This window comes from Tinamus guttatus, unplaced genomic scaffold, assembly GCF_059628265.1.
Source record: "Tinamus guttatus ecotype Peru unplaced genomic scaffold, ASM5962826v1 Tinamus_guttatus_pri_ptg000674l, whole genome shotgun sequence".
Classification (NCBI taxonomy): domain Eukaryota; kingdom Metazoa; phylum Chordata; class Aves; order Tinamiformes; family Tinamidae; genus Tinamus; species Tinamus guttatus.
The window spans coordinates 3,395,564-3,411,846 of record NW_028289208.1 but is presented as its reverse complement, the minus strand read 5'-3'; the positions used below and the strand labels follow the sequence as shown (position 1 = coordinate 3,411,846).

At 50.1% G+C, this 16,283-nt stretch overlaps 1 protein-coding gene across 1 annotated transcript in view; it reads left to right on the top strand.

The window, feature by feature from the left end:
- The first annotated feature begins 269 nt into the window (after positions 1 to 269).
- Positions 270 to 16,283, top strand: part of CPNE2 (copine 2) — a 42,235-nt gene continuing 26,221 nt past the window's right edge. Inside the window, exons 1-4 of the mRNA XM_010222570.2 lie at positions 270 to 439; positions 9,405 to 9,584; positions 12,291 to 12,365; positions 15,873 to 15,944. Coding sequence (XP_010220872.1) covers positions 272 to 439; positions 9,405 to 9,584; positions 12,291 to 12,365; positions 15,873 to 15,944 — 495 coding nt within the window. The 5' untranslated portion in view covers positions 270 to 271. The remainder of the gene's footprint in view (positions 440 to 9,404; positions 9,585 to 12,290; positions 12,366 to 15,872; positions 15,945 to 16,283) is intronic.

The window sequence follows — 16,283 nt, the reverse complement described above, 5'->3', positions numbered from 1 at the left end:
TCTTCCTAGTCCCTCGGGAGGACAAAAAAAAAAACCCAAAAAAGACATTGCTTTGCCTTGGAAAAGTGTGATTTGTGGAGTTCAGCCACCACAGGTGGTGGTTGCACAGACCTTCTGCTCAGCACAGAAGGGTTTGTACCTAGCGCGGTACGAACTCTCTAGGCTTCATGTGGCTTCACGAGGGAGCTAATACAAGAGTTTGAGGTGCTGAGGTGGCCTTGCCCCGCGCTAACGCTGTTGTGCTCTCTCGTAGCCCGCAGACTCGGAGCCCATGGCGTACACGGCGAGCCCCACGCCGGCGGGGCCCATCGGCGCCCAGTACTGCGTCTGCAAGGTCGAGTTGTCTGTGTGCGGCCAAAACCTTCTGGATCGGGATGTCACGTCCAAGTCCGACCCCTTTTGCGTCCTGTTCATGGAGGTCAATGGGAAATGGGTAGAGGTAAGTCCTGAAGTTGTCCTGATTTCCAGCTCGCGTGGTTGACCCAGTGTTGATGTCTCCGAATGGTGCTGGTATTTTGGTGCGGGCTGATTTGGGCAAGCGGAAGCTAAATGTTGCTTGCCTGTGTTGTGAAGGGGGCTGCACTTAAACTGATTCCGTGCTTATCCAGAGAAGGGGAGTGCCTGGAAACCACCTTGGCTCCCACCTGTTCCCAGGCTTCCTTCCAGTGGCACCAAGCTGGGGGAAGGCAGCATGACGATACCCTTGGCTCATCCTTGCTCTGTCCAGACTTGGGATCTGAGGAGGGCTCTCATGTTGTTTTACTCATTTAAGCACCCACTGAACCTAGAAGTCTGTTCATGCGTGGAGTAAATACAGACTAAACAAGGACAGACCTTGATTCCTAAGCAGAGCCGAGTCTCTGGGTTAGTCATGGCTGGAGCGAGTTGGATTAACATTGCTTTAAACATCTTTTCTTTTGTTCCCTTCCCTTCCCTCTGTGCCCAGGGCTCAGCCAGAGGCTGGCATGGGAGATCTGAGCTACCAGCTCTTGTCAAGATGCTTTGAACAGCAAGGAATAGAAATCTCAAGCATAGGCTTGTGCTTTTGAGACATGCAGCCAGGCTCTGCGAGAGGCTGGGGCTGAGCTTTCAAAGCTCCTCGTAGTCCTCTTTGGCATAATATTTATCTTTAGATAGGACAGAAATCGGTTTCGGTGTGCCCAGCTCCATGCAACACCACAGTGCAAACGGCGGCCCCTGGAAGCTGCCGCGAGGAAGGAGCTGCTTCCCTGAAGATCAGTGTCTCCTGCCTTGCTTTTCTTCCTGTGTTGAGCGACGAGTTTCATGCTGCTCTAGAGGCTGCGTTTTGTGCCAGGTGTGTGCGAGGTCTTTCAGTGCCCAGCACAAAGCATGCAGACATCTGTTGCAGAGGGAAGAGCTGTACTAAAGCTGCACCTTTGAAGGTTCCCTACATCCCGCACCTCGAATGAAGCAGCTTCATCAAGGTCAGATCAGGTTCCTCCATGAAATCAGCTTCCAAAAATCCTTTCGGTCCCCTCGAGGGTGCACGTGTGGCACAGATGTGTAAACTGTGGCACATCTGCTTTTGCTACCACCCCATCCCCTGGGGTGGTTTCTGTGGTGAGCTGATGGATGGCATGACAGCACGTGAGACTTAATCGCTTACCTCAAAAATAGCACCTGCTGGGAGCTGGTTCTGGCATCCCAAACCATAAACAAAGCTGTTCTTTGGGGTCTGACTTGAAGAGCTGCTGTTCCTGTGGGACAGGATGGGCTGGGGGATGGCCTGGCAAGTCTGTCCTGCAGAATAGAGTTATCCCAGGTAGCTTCTGTTTGAATATCTGGGGCCCTTTTTGAAAATTATATCAAGGTAAACAGAGCTTTAAGTTGTGCTTTTAATGAGCTTGCGAGCTGTCATTCACTGAAATGGGAGAGGAAAGATGAATATTGCATGTTAGATGAACAGAGGGCTGGGGATCTGCTCTGTTCCAGATGGACAGCAAGCAGCTGGCAAATCCAAGAAGCTTTGGAGCTCTTTGCACCCTTCATGTTTCCTCCTTACCAGAAATCCCATGCGTGCCGGCTTCACCTGCCATGTTTAATGCTGGGAGGTGCTGAGGAGAAACTGCCAAGGATCTTGTTGCTTGCTTGGCAAAAAGGAAAGGTCATTCCTGAATTATCCTCCCTGCCAGCACTGTTTTTCCTTGGATTTACCAAAATATCCAGCTCTGCAGATGTCCCAGTGTGTGTTGTTGCTTCCAGCCCTCTGCTTCGCTGGGATGAAGCTGCTCGCTAAGCCAATGGAGTGTGAGGGAATTTACCCTTAGCGGCTGTCTGAATTATTTGATAGCGTAAGTAAAATGCTGGCTTGATCCCAAGGATTTGCTTCCCAGAATACCCACCAGCCAGATCCTCCTCCTGCTGGGAAGATCCTGCTCCTGCTAGGAAAAGGACCAGGGTGGCTGCAGCCACCGCGAGCTGCTTCTGGGGCCGCGTGTCTAAGTGTTGTCATCGCTGCAGTTCACCCAGAGCTGCCCAAACTGCCTTTGAACCTTGGTTATCACCTGTATTATTGCCCCACAAAGACGTGGCGCTTGGGTGATGCTTCCGTGTAGGTGCCAGCTTCTCAGATGTGACTTGGTTCCCAGGAGGAACCTCCTGTCCCTGGGGACAAGAGGGAGCGGAGAAGCTCTTCCTGCTGATGTGATGGGTACAGGCACTGGTTTGAGTGCCAGCCAGGGCAGGATGGCACAAAACAATCATCTGAAGGGCATTAAGTCACCTAGGACCAAACCCGGTCCAAAACCAGGACAAATAACCATCCTAGTTCCCAGGAAATTAGGTTGGTCCTTTTGGGTGGTGCCCGGGCTAGCAGGGGAGCCAAGGAGCTGCTGAGTGATGGGCATCACTGAGGGTATCTTATAACTGGTCTCCTGGGTGTCAAGCAGGTAGATGCAGGGCAAGTCCTCCCCACTGCCCAGCCTGGGTGGTGCTGGCTCAGCAACCCAGATGACATTGATGAGCCTTCCAGTCTTGTCAAGTGGCATCTCTTTGAGCTGATTGTAATTCTTGGGAATTTCTCGTTCACTGTCAGCAACGTCTCAGTCCAGCAGTTTTGATTCCACCGTTTCTTTTGCAATGCGATCAAACGTGTTTTTTCTTTTCCTGTTATTTTTAGCTGCTTTTTAATTGGCAAAGTGGCTCCTGGAGGTCGGTGTTGAGTGGCAGGTTGCTCGATGTTCCGCTTGCGTGGTTGCAGCGGAGGTCAGCGTCCTGCAAAAACCGACGGGGGCTTCGCTGCCGGCCGTGGGGCTGCCTCTGCGTGGACAACAGGGCCCCCCGTTGCTTCTGCATGCAGAAAGCTCTGGCTCTGAGCGCAACTGGCCGAGATACGTCAACCTGCTGGGAGCAGAACACATCCTGGAATTCAAATGTGGGCAGTCTTCATGCAAAGTCTCCCTATCATCCCTATCAGATGGATTTATGCAGCACAGGTGAAACCAGGGGCTTGTCCTGGTTGATGCAAATGGTCTAAAATGAATCCATTTTGTGTCTGCGAGTGGTGGCTTTAAGAACACAGCTAAATGCAAGGGATGGACCAGGGCAGGCAATAATGGCTAAGCCAGATGGACTCATCCCATTGCATGTGCCGAGAAGCCCTCACACTCTGTGTGTCCCCTCGGGACTGATTAGTGATGAAGAAGCTACAAATATCAACCCTCCTTTAGGACATGGGTCTCTTTCCGCAGTCAGAACCAGCCGTGCTGGGGGGTGGATCTGGGGCTGCAACGCCTGCTAACGCCCACAAAAAGGATTCTGCTCGCTGCGGTTTTTTCCTCTGGCTGTCAGATTTGTTCCCAAATACAATTATTTTGTCTCACTAAGCTTCCTAGGAACTAAAACGCTCTGTGAATCAGCCTTGAGGGGGAAAGGGAAGGAACAGAAAACACAAGCCAGAGAGTGACATAAGAACGGGTAACATATTAATTTTCGGCCTGATGACATCATGTTGCAGGAGCCATGGAAGACCTGGCCCATGATGCTGGGAGCAGGGACAGGTATGACTCAGCTGTGCCATTTCTCTTGAACCCCTTGTGAATCATCTTTCCAGCCCAGAGCATCGGGTATGGTGCAACATCACGGCTCGCTCATGCTCTTGAGGCCTTGTTGGTTTTCTAGGCACAGCTTGGTCTGAGCTGAGTGTTTAAGCTGAGTCAGTTGCCAACCTTTTGGCTGGAGTTGCTTGAGCTGTGACTTCCAAGGTCTCTCTGGAGGAGATGGGAAGAGAGGAAAGAGGCACAGCGTAGCATCTCTGCTCTTAAATCATGTCCTTTCCGCATTTTCTCAGTGCTAGAAGTGTCTTCCTTCCCTTGCTCTCCTCACTCTTGCTTTTTTCCAGGTCTATGAACCAAGCCCTGGTTGTTCCTTCTAGGTTGGTCTCTTGGCTACTTTTTCAGCTCAAGATTTTCTTTGCACTTGTGACAGCATCTCTCGTGCTGGGTTTGCTTAATCTTCTCTAGTAAAACTGGAGCAGGAGAGCACTTGGGCTATAGCCATTCAACCTGAGATCCGTCAGTTGAGACACTTTCCTGGTTTTCTGCTTGTTTCATAGAACTGAGGCTCTTGACTGAGCAGAGATCTTTAATTAGCCTGCTTGTCTCTTAAAAACCTTTATGCTTTCCTCTCTTGACTTGCGAAGACAGTTCTGTGCTTTACAGGGTCAGGAAAACACTTACACGGCTGGGTTTTGAAGGAAGCCCTCTTGCTCTGCATTAACTCCAAACGCCCTCTCTGGGTTTCACCATTCCTTCAGACCCTTGTTCGAGGTGTGCCCCGGCTGTTGGATGACATGGGGACAGCTCTTGGTGGTGAAGGCCACTCTTGCCTTGAGCATTAGCATCCATTCGAAGCACAGCAGAGCTTGTTTCTGATGGCTGAGGTAAAGCACTTGAGTTGGAGGCGCTGAGACCTGGGAGAGCAACTGGCTCCTCGTGTTTCTCTCCGCTGTCTTGCGTGTCTGGCATGGCAGAACATGGCATGTGGCTCGTAAAGCACGGCCACGCTCCTGTGGGTCTTCAGAGGATGCTGGACCCTCAGGACTTGAACTTCTTGTACCCCCATGGACAAGGTGGGTACAAGATCCCTTTTTAAGGCCAGATCCCTCGCAAAGATACCTCAGCGTGTATGTGTTAACTTGCTTGGCTGTGGTGCCCCGGGGTGTGTTGGCCATTTCTCCACCGCTCTGGGGGCCTTTTTCAGCCTCTGCAAGCCCAGCTTTCACCTTCTGGAGTGATGGAGCATTGCTCGTGTGGAGGTGAGGGCGTTGGGCATCTGGGCTATGTAGGTGCTCGTGAAGATCCCGATCTCTGTTTTCTTTCTCTTGGGTACTCCAAAAAAAGCCCTTTTTGTTTCACTTCTGTTATTTAGCAGTCCGGTTTTATGGTTGCGCTGCTGCAGGGGGGAACAGCCACAGAGCTCTGGCTCGTTGCATCCTTGGCCTCAGTCTTACACAGTCTACCCACCTCCTCCAACCCGCAAGGGAAGCACCTTGCTGCATCCAGAACAGCTCTCTGCTTGTCCCAGTCCTAACCGAGGAGTTTTGGAGGGCGGCTGGGCAGGCTTTCCATCGCTCAGGGGGTGCAGGAGAAGCAAGCTGAAATCCATCTCTGTGCTGCCTGCTGCCAGGGAGAAGTTTGGTTCTGAGGCTTGAAAATGGGTTTGTGCGTCCTGTGCTATTTAATAGTGTGAGCGTCCATTGCTTCTCTCTGAGCAGAAGTTTGGGGTCCTTCAGTAGAGGGAAGTGGTAGGGAAGGAAGCATCTGCATGGGGCTGGCCAAGCCTTCCCATGGCTGGGTTTTCAGGTCATGAAGAAGGCTGGTGCTCGTGGACTGGGTGCTGCTGTTCAGTGCTGTGGTAGCGGTGCTGAGCACCTTCCCACGGGTGTCCAGGAGGGAGCCAACCTCCTGGCGCAGAGGGACCTTCAGGAGTTATCTCATGGGAAGGAAACGGTCCTACTGTCAGCACTCTGCTTCTGGGGTGCGGATCCCAAGGTGCCTCCTCTGCAAATGCTGTATCCCAATGGAAAGGCTTACGGGAGGGTGAATCTGAAGGAGTTTGTCCTCTAAAACATGAAGGGCTATGAGCAACGAGAAGCTCCCTGTGGTTTTGGTGGCAGTCAGAGTCCACAGAGCCTCGTAGTGGGAGAAACTGGCTGAGCAGAAAGCAACCTGGAGCAACGGGGGAATTGCAGGCCAGTTCATCACTCTTGCAGGCTCCTGGGGCTGCTGCCCGGGAGGTGCAGGAGGCTCTGGTTGTTGCAAACCCTGTTCTGCCCATCTCAAGTGCTCCCTTTCAGGCAGCTCCTCGGGGCCGGACGGAGCCCGCGGCTCCACGGAGGCCTCGAAACAGCATCCGCTTCCAGCGCCTGCAGCCACAAAAAGCAGGTGCACACGGAAGCCCCTGCTGCACCTGGAAGACTGTGGCCCAGGCAGGAGTATTGTTTGTGTTCAAGAACTACTACGCTCGTGTGCAAGTGCCACCAGCTCCGGAGACCGGCTCCCAGTGCACTTGAGAAGTGTATTCTTGATAAAATCACCCCTACGCGCGTGTGCCTTCCATTCTGGTTTAGTTGCTCCTGTAACTTTATCCTGGAATAATAGAATGAAATGGAAAAGAATGGAAAAGAAAGGCTGATGGTACCACCTCATCTACCAGCCGCGTCAGGGCAGGACTGGTCCCAAGCTGCTCTGGTTTTGTGGCTCTTCGTCAAGCCAAAGAAACTCAGGTGCTCCGGAGTGTTTGGTGCTTTCCGTGGGATCTTATCCCACAGTCTCATCCATCTTGCAGCAAACCCCTTGTAAAAATTGGCTGAGAACTCTATCTTTATTTTATTTTATTTTATTTTATTTTATTTTATTTTATTTTATTTTATTTTATTTTATTTTATTTTATTTTTATATTTTTATATTTTTATATTTTTATATTTTTATATTTTTATATTTTTATATTTTTATTTTATATTTTATTTTATTTTTATTAAACTACCGCAATATTTGTAGCTGTCCATTCTTACAAAATCCATTTCATTTGCTTGCTTGCAATTCATGCTTGTGAATTATCCTTGCAAGTGTTTTTCAATGGTTATTGCACTGTCCCCTTCATTTCCTCTTCAGCAGTCACTAGTCAGGCTGTGCTTTCCACTTTATTTATGGCCTTTTCTCAGCTCCCTGAGGGTTTTGTATGTTGTCCTCCAAAGTTATCCTTTCCCAGCACTTTCGGAATGGAGGGCGACCTGATGAGGAAAATGGGTCTCGAAATGATGGTTTGGACCCTCCTTGGCCACATCTGGAAGGACTTGGTGTGAATACACCACCTTTTTTCTGCCTCATTTTTGCAGTCAGGGCAATATTGGAGTTTTTCCTGCTCCATGTACGTCCGCCTTAAATTTTCAGGAGCTCAGGTGGTCTTGGGCCTCTGGCAGTGGTTGTTATGGGCTTCGGGGCCAGAGCTCTGCAAACAGAGGGAGCATCCCCTGCTCCCCAGCGCGGCTGTGCTCCAGGTTGTTGGCAAGGCTGAGGTTTTGTGTCCGTCTGTGCCTCGCTGTGATGTAAACTCACACTTCCCCTGGCTGCCTGCCATGCTTGCTCTGCTCTTATCGCTGTTCCTGGCGCTGGGATCTCTCTCCGGTGCTGTGGATGGAGATCCCAGGCAGCTCTTGTTCATCCTTGCTCTCCAGCCATGGGTTCCCCACACCGGCTTCGCAGCTCTCCCCGTTGGCAGCTTCCCATTTAATCTCCTTGTACTGTTTCTTCTGCACCACCGAGCACCTTTTAGACCCGAGTAGATACAAGTTTCCCTTCAGCTTTGTGAGCCTGAGCCCTTGACACCAAGGTTGTTGATGGGCCTTGATCACCCGCTCAACATACGGGCTCAGTATAAGGGCTAAATGACCAAGCAGCTGCTTCCCCATGGCCACCAGCCCTTCGAAACTCCTCCTGTGGAGCTTTCTCAGTGTTAACATGAGTTTTTATCAGCTCTTGGGAATGAGGTTGCTTCTTTGGGGTGTCTGAGGAGGGATCCGACGTACTGCAGGTCATGGCTGTGCAGACTGGACTGTGGCCCTGCCAGAGAGGCTAGGCACTGTCTGTGTCTCTTGGGAGATCACTGGATTGAGGAAGGTCCTGGCTTGACTTGGTGGTCCTGCTGGTGCAGTGCTAATGTGAGCAGAGGGATTTTAGAGGTTTTGGAGAAGCGATAACTCTTCCCTCTGCTTCTGCCCACCGCCTCCTCTGAAGGCAGGTCCTACCTCTGGGAAAGTCCGTTTGGAGAAAGGTGCTAAGTGTTTCCCATGTCAATGTGACGCCCATCCATAGAATCATGGAATGCTTAAGGTTGGACTTAAGGTTGGAGCCAACTGCGGCTCATGGGCTGCAGCCTGTGGCACATCTAGGTTGGCGTTGTGTTAGTTCCCCCCTCCTCCTGATCCCAAAGTATCAGAGAAGAGGCACAATGTGCCACAAAGAGTTACCCTGCCCGCTCCAGCTCTCCAAAGAGCATGTCGAAGCTGACAAAAGCTCTCCTTGCTTCGCACAGTTGTATCCAAACTGCAAATTTTATGACAGTATCGACAGAAGGGTGAGTATTCCTCACACAGAACGTTGCAGTCTGGAGCCTTGCCTCTCCAGATGGAGAGGACATCTCATTACAGAGATGAGACTGCGGGGGGAAAGCTCAGGAGGTTTCAGTCACTAGCCAGAAATGGGGTGTGTTGCATCTCCAAGATCTAGGATGCTGTAGTAGATACCTCAGGGATAAAAGGACTATGGTGGGGTTTTTTCTTTTTTTTTTTTTTCCAGTTAGTTTATTTGGCTATGGTGGCCCAAGAAAGAAAAAAAAAAACACATGGATGTTTTGTTTTGAGGTTCTAGTGGGAAGTGTTGGAAGGTTTTTTTGTTTCTTTTGCTTGTCCTTGCTAGCTGCAGAGGTTTGGCCCGCCGTAGAAACATTACAGCTATGAGTGTCTGGCTGCCTTGAGGATCAGAGGAGCTTTCTGGTAAGGAGGTTCCAGGCAGTCACAGGACAGTATAGTGCCTAATGGCTTGTGTTGGACCTGTGCTCTTGAGGTGATTCACCCAGGTTCACCTTGAGAAGAAATGCAGAGCAAAATCCGCTACAGACCTCTGAGTTTGTGAGTGGGGCTGACTGTGGGGAACAAGCTGAACCAGGGCTACAGGTGCAGTCCACATGGTTTGGACTGGAGGAGACTGGTTTGGGACCGAGAAGGTGCTTGAGAATATCAGCTCGAGGGGTCCTTTTGGTGTCCTAGGAAAAGAGATGTCAGGAACAAATGCAAAGACTGGCTTCAAGAAGCTTTGAATCCACCCACACGCTATGAAGTTAGGGTGTCGATGTCTGAATATTTGTGCCTGTTTTGCTCCTTGCAGCTCGACAGGACGGAAACAGCTGTGAACAACCTCAACCCAGCCTTCTCGAAGAAATTCATCGTCGACTATCACTTTGAAGAAGTGCAGAAGCTCAAGTTTGCCCTCTTTGACCAGGACAAATCGAGCATGCAGCTGTATGAGCACGACTTTCTGGGGGAGTTCTCCTGCACGCTGGGCATGGTGAGTCTCAGGCATCGCGACCCCCTGCAGCTCACTGCCCTCCAGCCCCCAAAATAATATCAGGGACCCCAAATAATATCAGGCATGGGGACGCGGCGAGGATTAGAGCTGTCGCTGTGAATTACAGTTAAGTACCTGGGTCCTTTCTGGCCAAAGCTATTTTCAAATAACTTAGTCACATTTGAGCCGTTCCATATTAGAACTGGAGTTCTTCTTACCCAAATTTAGAAGTCTCCTTTGCTTTTTGCAAGGAATGAACTATTTATACAGGCTCCTGCTATTGCCCACAGAGAGAGTTAAACCCCCTGGTGAACACAGGGGAGGGTGATGCACCCGGTTGTCTTGCACACTTATCTTGGAAGCTCTTTGAGGTACTTGTTTCTCTCTGTGGCTTATAGCAGGAGCCCCAGTGACGGGCTTGAATTTGGACTAGGGAAACTTCCAGATGCCTTAAGTTAGGATGAATTCAGTCTACAGTTCTTTCTCAGTTGTCTGAATGTAATACAATGCATGGCTTTCTTCTTTTTTTTTTCTGCCCAAAATTTTTGTAAAAAAAACAGTTGCTCTTTCTTTTTCTTGAGAAGAAGGCACTGAAAAGAGACCTTGATTTGCCCATATGGGGAATAATCTTGTCCTTGTGCAACAAATCATATCTCTTACTTCTAGCATGTTGGTGCAGGAATGTGTTTTCTGTTCTTGCAGAAAAGGTTTTGGGACGCATGCAATGCTTTTGGAAGATATCTGTTTTGTAAGAGCCCAGACCCTCTTAGGATTTGACAGCCAAATTCTCCAAACTTCTCTCTTTTGAGCGTGTTCTGACTCAGAGACAGGAAATGAGTTGGATTTTTCCATTCTTTTTCAGCATCCAGCTGCCCAGGGCTTCTGTGGTATCTGGCATGAGCATGGAGACTGAGGGAAGTTCCCTTGTGCTCAGTGCTGGGAAGCGGCAGGGAGCAGACGATATAATGGGCAGGTTGGGGTGGACAGGCAGCACAAGGAGTTGGGAGAGCATCGGGAATGCGATCGTGTTGTTGTCCAGACTGTAACACGGCTCTGCGTTAGCCAAAGGAGGCTGGATACCCCTCCCGTTGCCAGCTGTGTTCGGGCACTCAAGATGAGGCACTCAAACGCCCTTGGTGAGAAGGGTGTTTGTAGTTACAAAAGCTGAGATGTAACATCTCTCACGGGCTGGGTTTTGGAGAGTGCTCTGTAAAGCCACAAGCAAGTGCTGATCTTGGAGTGCGCGGTGCCTCCAGCACGGCGCGGCGATAGGGTGGCTTGGGGCTCCCCAGTTGGGCAATCCGAGGGGGATTTAACCAGCTTTGCTGACAGCATGAGGCTGTCTCTCATCTCACATTCCTCAGCTGACCTAGGGGAACTGTGAGCCTCTTCGAGGAACTCTCCGGCCGCTCTTTAGGTTTCTCTGAACTCTCATAACTCTTGCAAACTCATGCAACTCGTGTTCGCACCCTGCAAAAGAGAACTCCCTTTTCACATGCGCCTGCCTGGGAGATTTTGTTTCACTTCTCGTAAGCCCACGCCAGCAATATGTGAGCTCCTTGGTGACATCTAGTCCATGATAGATGCCAGCGTGAAATGGGACGATCGTTTCCTCTCATCCCTTTTCCTCTAGTCTTAATGAAAGATTGCAGCCTCTAAGCTTTGAGGGTGTTTCCTCATGCTGTACCTTGGAGGTTAAAACTGGAGTTGAGCCATTCCTGGAGGTTTTCTGCCTGCAGTTTTCTTCTCGTCTCCCTGTAGAGAGCACAGCCTCCCGGTGTGCTGCAAGCCCTGGGTTTGCAGCACAGCTGGATCATGGCAGGAGGTAGACTGGAGTGGTAGCATGTGTGCTGGGGTGTCTGATCAGGAGAGGGCTCCTGGGCTCAGCCAGGCTGCTGTGGGGTTTTTGGCTGTGTTTCGAGCTCTGTTTTTGTCTACAGGGATGTTTGTGTAAACCTGCCCGCTTTTGAGGCACTACCAGTTATTGGAGGGGAGAGAAAGCAGAGTTGGATAGAAATAATCTTGCTCCAAGGAACCACAAAATGAGCATCTGGCTTTTCAGTTCTGAACTCTGTCAGATTAGCCAGATGATTTCATTTCAGTTAAGCACTCCATGGGAGATTTAAAAGAGTGGCTGCATCATTCTCAGACCTGTGATAACCTCTGTAGCCAAATGAGGAGATTTTCCCACCCTGCATGCGACGTTGCTTGTGTAGCTCATGTCATTTGATGGCTCCTGTGTGGGATATGCTGGGATCCCCATTCCCTTGTGTCTGGGCACAGTGTTGGAGCACAGCGATGGCCCCCATTTTAGGACTGTTGAGTTCCTGGAGGAAAAGCTCCAGGATGCCACCAGGTCAAAGATGTGCCACGGCGATAAGGAGCTTTGCCTTGCAATTGCAAAAGAGGGAGAAAAGCCTTGCTGGAGGGGAATAGAAAGAACATCCCTGAGGACTTGGCTGTGTTGGAGAGCGCCGTGCCGAGTCCCGGGGCTTGTTCTCGTGATGCACAAAGAGCTGGGTTCAGGTGCTTGGGATGATGGTGGTGATGGGAGCACTACCCAGGTCTATTCTGAATGCCATATCTGTCTTCTGCTGCCAGGAACGCTTCAGCAGGACCGACTAACGTGAGCAATGCTCAGTTGCTGATGAATCTGTTTCAATCGCTTGTAAAATAATGACTTTTTTTTCCCTTTGGCTCCTCCAGATTGTCTCCAGCAAGAAAATAACAAGAACTCTCCTTCTGGGGAACGGCAAACCAGCTGGGAAAGGGATGATAACGGTATGGTTACTCATTTATGTTGTATATTGAGTGAGTAAATAGAGATAATAAACTGGGGGTGAGATAGGAGACTTGCACTGGACCCAGAAACCAGGGCTTATGGCTTGTCTCTACCTTCAGATCCTCCCATTTGCCTCCTCCTGTTGGAGGAGGAGGTATGTGGGCAGGGACCATCTTTCCTGCTGTACTTTGGGTGTCCAGCACCAGGAGCCCTGGATCTTGATTTCTATCTCTGCACATTAAATAAGAAAGCCTAAATTTGGAGAAGGACGAAGTAAACGTGTGTTGTTGTTGCCTGTGATCTTGTGATACAGACTGTCTGCTCAGCCTTCCCCAGAGCAGATGAGGGTAAAAGGGCTGATTACGGCACTGATGATCAGTGCCTGTGTGTGTAGTAAGAGGATGGGAGTTAGGTCTCTTAGCAACAGCCTTTGCTCCTCATGCAGACCCCTTCAGGCAGTGGCATTCCCGATGCTGCTCTGTTTAGGGATGTCTTTACAAATAAAAAGACTGAATTTAGGCTTGTTCCCCCATCTCCCAGCCTCTCGGATCTCTCTTCTGCCTTCGTTAGGGGCTTTGTTAGACTTGCAGCTGGACAGCCACGATGGGGGAGAAGCAGCTCTTCCTCCCTCTGCGTTGCTCAGAAGGGTCCACAAGGGGTTAAAGCACATTTATGTTGAAAAAAACATTGGAAGGATTTAAAAAATGGGTTGAAAGAGCAGGGTGAGAACGCTGCAATATCATCTCCTTTGCTGTTTGCTAGGGAAGCTGCGGTCCAGCTTTCCTCTTTTAGTTGCTGCAGCTGAGCTCTACAAGCAAGAAGGTAGATGGACTTCAAAGTCTGCAAGTGGTACCTGGTGCTGGGTTCTTCCCCCGAGTCCTGGGGTCTACCCAGCCCATGTGACACTTGAGTGGGAAGAACTGGACCCACTTCAGAGTTTCCAATCCCCAAGTTGTGTGCTTAAGTAAAGGAAACTTCTTATCAGTCAGTAATATACCATGAAGGGTTGGAGCTGTCTGGTTCATTTTGTTCCATTTCTGTAATTTGTCAGTTATTGCCCCCCTCTTAAACTGGACTGGATGATGCAGCCTGCTTGTAGGACAAGAGGAAATGGGCTCAAGTGGCCCCAGGGGAGGTTCAGGTTAGATATTAGGAAAAAATTCTACATGGAAAGAGTAGTTGGGCATTGTTAACAGGTTGCCCAGAAAAGCGTTCGGGCCACCATCCCTGGCAGTGCTCAAGAAACGTGTAGATGAGGCACTTAGGGACATGGTTTAACAGGATGGTGGTGATGGGTTTACAGTTGGACTTGATGACCTTGAAGGTCTTTTTCAACCATAATGATTCTGTGATTCCATATGTGCTGGGATCCCCTTTCCCTTGCATCCAAGCACAGCGTTGGAGCACGGTGATGACCCCCGTGTTAGGACTTATAGCAGCCCCAGAGAAGGAGCCTTCTGCTTTGGACCCTGTAGACATCATCTCATACAAGACGAGGATTTGGGAGCCGCATTCCTCCCTCACATTGCCTTCAACTTTTTCCAGATTTCCTTTGTGTTAACTGCAGCATGTAAGTGTCATGGTGATGAATACAGTAGTTGGATGAATGGGATCAAATGAGGGCTCCTAAATTAAACAGATGAGGAAATCCCAAAGCTGCTTACTGTGCTGGTAGAAAGCAATCTGTATTTATAGGAAACAATCTTTTAACATGACAAGCTTTGATTTCTGTCACTTGGATAAAAGATGTGCCTCTGTGGCTTGGTCTGTGGGTTATTACTGGTGGCGCTGGCCATGAGAAGATACTACCAGGACCTGCACTGCTGTGGTACAAGTGCCTGTTTTGTCCCTGGTGCTGATAGCACTGATGGGAAGGGTGGGAGGAGGGTTAGTCCTCAGGTTTGCGCTTGGATCATGTGCCAGGAGCAGCTCCGTGCTGGAGCCAGGCTGGGAGGTGAACCTCCTCCTCTTCCTGACATCACCGTTTCCACAGAGGTCCCTACGCTGCCTGTTCCTCTCCTGATGCAGAGTTACCTGCTACATTTTTTAGTGGGAAACTCCTTATGATTTTATCTACAACAATTAAAATGTAGAGAGAGAGCGCGAAACACTGGATTTGGCCTTGTTTCCAGGTCCCGTTCAGCTTCTTGAAGCTCTAGCTTGCCCCTTGGGTCTCCCTTCATCCCTTCATCTCAAATCGCTTGTCGCTGCAGTTAAAAGCGAACGTCTGGATGGCGAGGGGTTGCAGTTAGGTGTTGGGTGGACCAAGGAAGCCTTTCTTAGCTTAAAACATTTGGTGCTTGGAGCTGTGCAGGAGCTGTGCCTCCTTCCCTAGCACAGCTGCCCAGGCACATTCAAGGGCTACAACTCTGTAATTACCTCGGCCAACTCCGCGGTTTCATAAGTGCAAATAACCCTCTGATTGCTCATTCTGAGAAAAATTGTCCCCTTGATTTCCCTGCGCTTTGTAAAGGCCTGGTGGTAATCACTGCACTCCCCTTGGTGCTGCAGGGCGTCCTGCTGCCGTGTCTCCCCTTTCCATCCCTGGCTGCCCCGGGTGTCGAGGGTGAGGGTCTGCTCCTGGATTTCGGGATGGCCTGAATGAGGGCAGGGGAAGGGCAAGGAGCCGCCTGATAGGGAAGCAGAGAACAGATGTTTGGGCAGGACATAGCCTTAAGGGCAAAATAGAATCTATTCAGAAAAGTACTGCTAACAGAAGTGAATAATTTCTTTCTTTTCCTTCTTTCCTCCTTTTTTTTTTGTCAGTATAAACATTCCCTTTCTTAAAATACCAAGAGACTCATTAGACCGTGTTCCAGACAAAAACGGCCCACTGGCGCTTGGCAGGCAAAGCCGCTTTGAAGAGCGGGTGCGAAATGTCTCTTAAAGCTGAAATGGGCCGCTGCAGCGAGCCGGGGGCAGGGGCTGCCCTGGCAGCTCCAGGGCCGTGTCCCTGGGCACAGAGATGCAGGAGAGGCTCCTTTCCTACGGGTGCAGGGCCACCCGTGTTTGGGAAGGCAGCAGCCTGGAGCATCCCGGTGCTCTGTGTGTCATTCGCTGCTAAATTCCAGCCCTACGAGTGAAGGGGCTTCCCTGGCCGCAGCCCCACGGATGAGGTTGTCCAGGCTGGTAGGTGTCCCCAGGGCTCTGTTTGCAAGGTCAGTAGCAGCACCAGGTGCCTCTTTGGGTTCCTTTGAAAGGCGACATATGAAGCATCTCCTTGCAGTATAAATGGTGCAAGGAAAGACTTTTTCTTCTTCCTTTTCCCTTATAGTAGCTGGGGAGTGCGCTGTGCTCCCAAATTACCCATTGGTTCGCAAAAGTGACATCGACGTTCAAATATATTAGCTTGGAAGTAGTTCTGCAGAAGTTCTTGGAAGGTTCTGCAGAATGTATAGAGATATATCCCAAGCATGGGTCCTCAGGTTCTGATTTCCCTGTTTTTTGACTTGGTGGTCACTTATTTTTCATGCCGGAAGCCAATACAACTTTCCTTTGTCTTTCAGATAGCTGCCCAAGAGCTCTCGGACAACAGAGTGATTACTCTGAGCATGGCTGGCAGAAAACTGGATAAAAAGGTAAGAGCTATTGTGTCTGCAAGATCATAGAATCATGAAGGCTGGAAAAGGCCTTCAAGATCATCAAATCCAACCGTAAACTCATCACCGCCGTGCCTGCTGAACCATGTCTCTAAGTGCCTCATCTACACTTTCCTTGAACACTGCCAGGGACGGTGGCTCCATCACTACCCTGGGCAGTCTGATCCAATCTTGATCGTTTTTAGAAACATCCTGGCCCTCTAGGTTAGGAGGTCTAAAGAAATCTTTGCTTATGGGTGTAGCTGGGACTGAAAACAACCCCACTGGAGAAGGCAGCATCAAGCTGGAGCTGGAGCTCTGGATTCAAGCCCTGCCTCT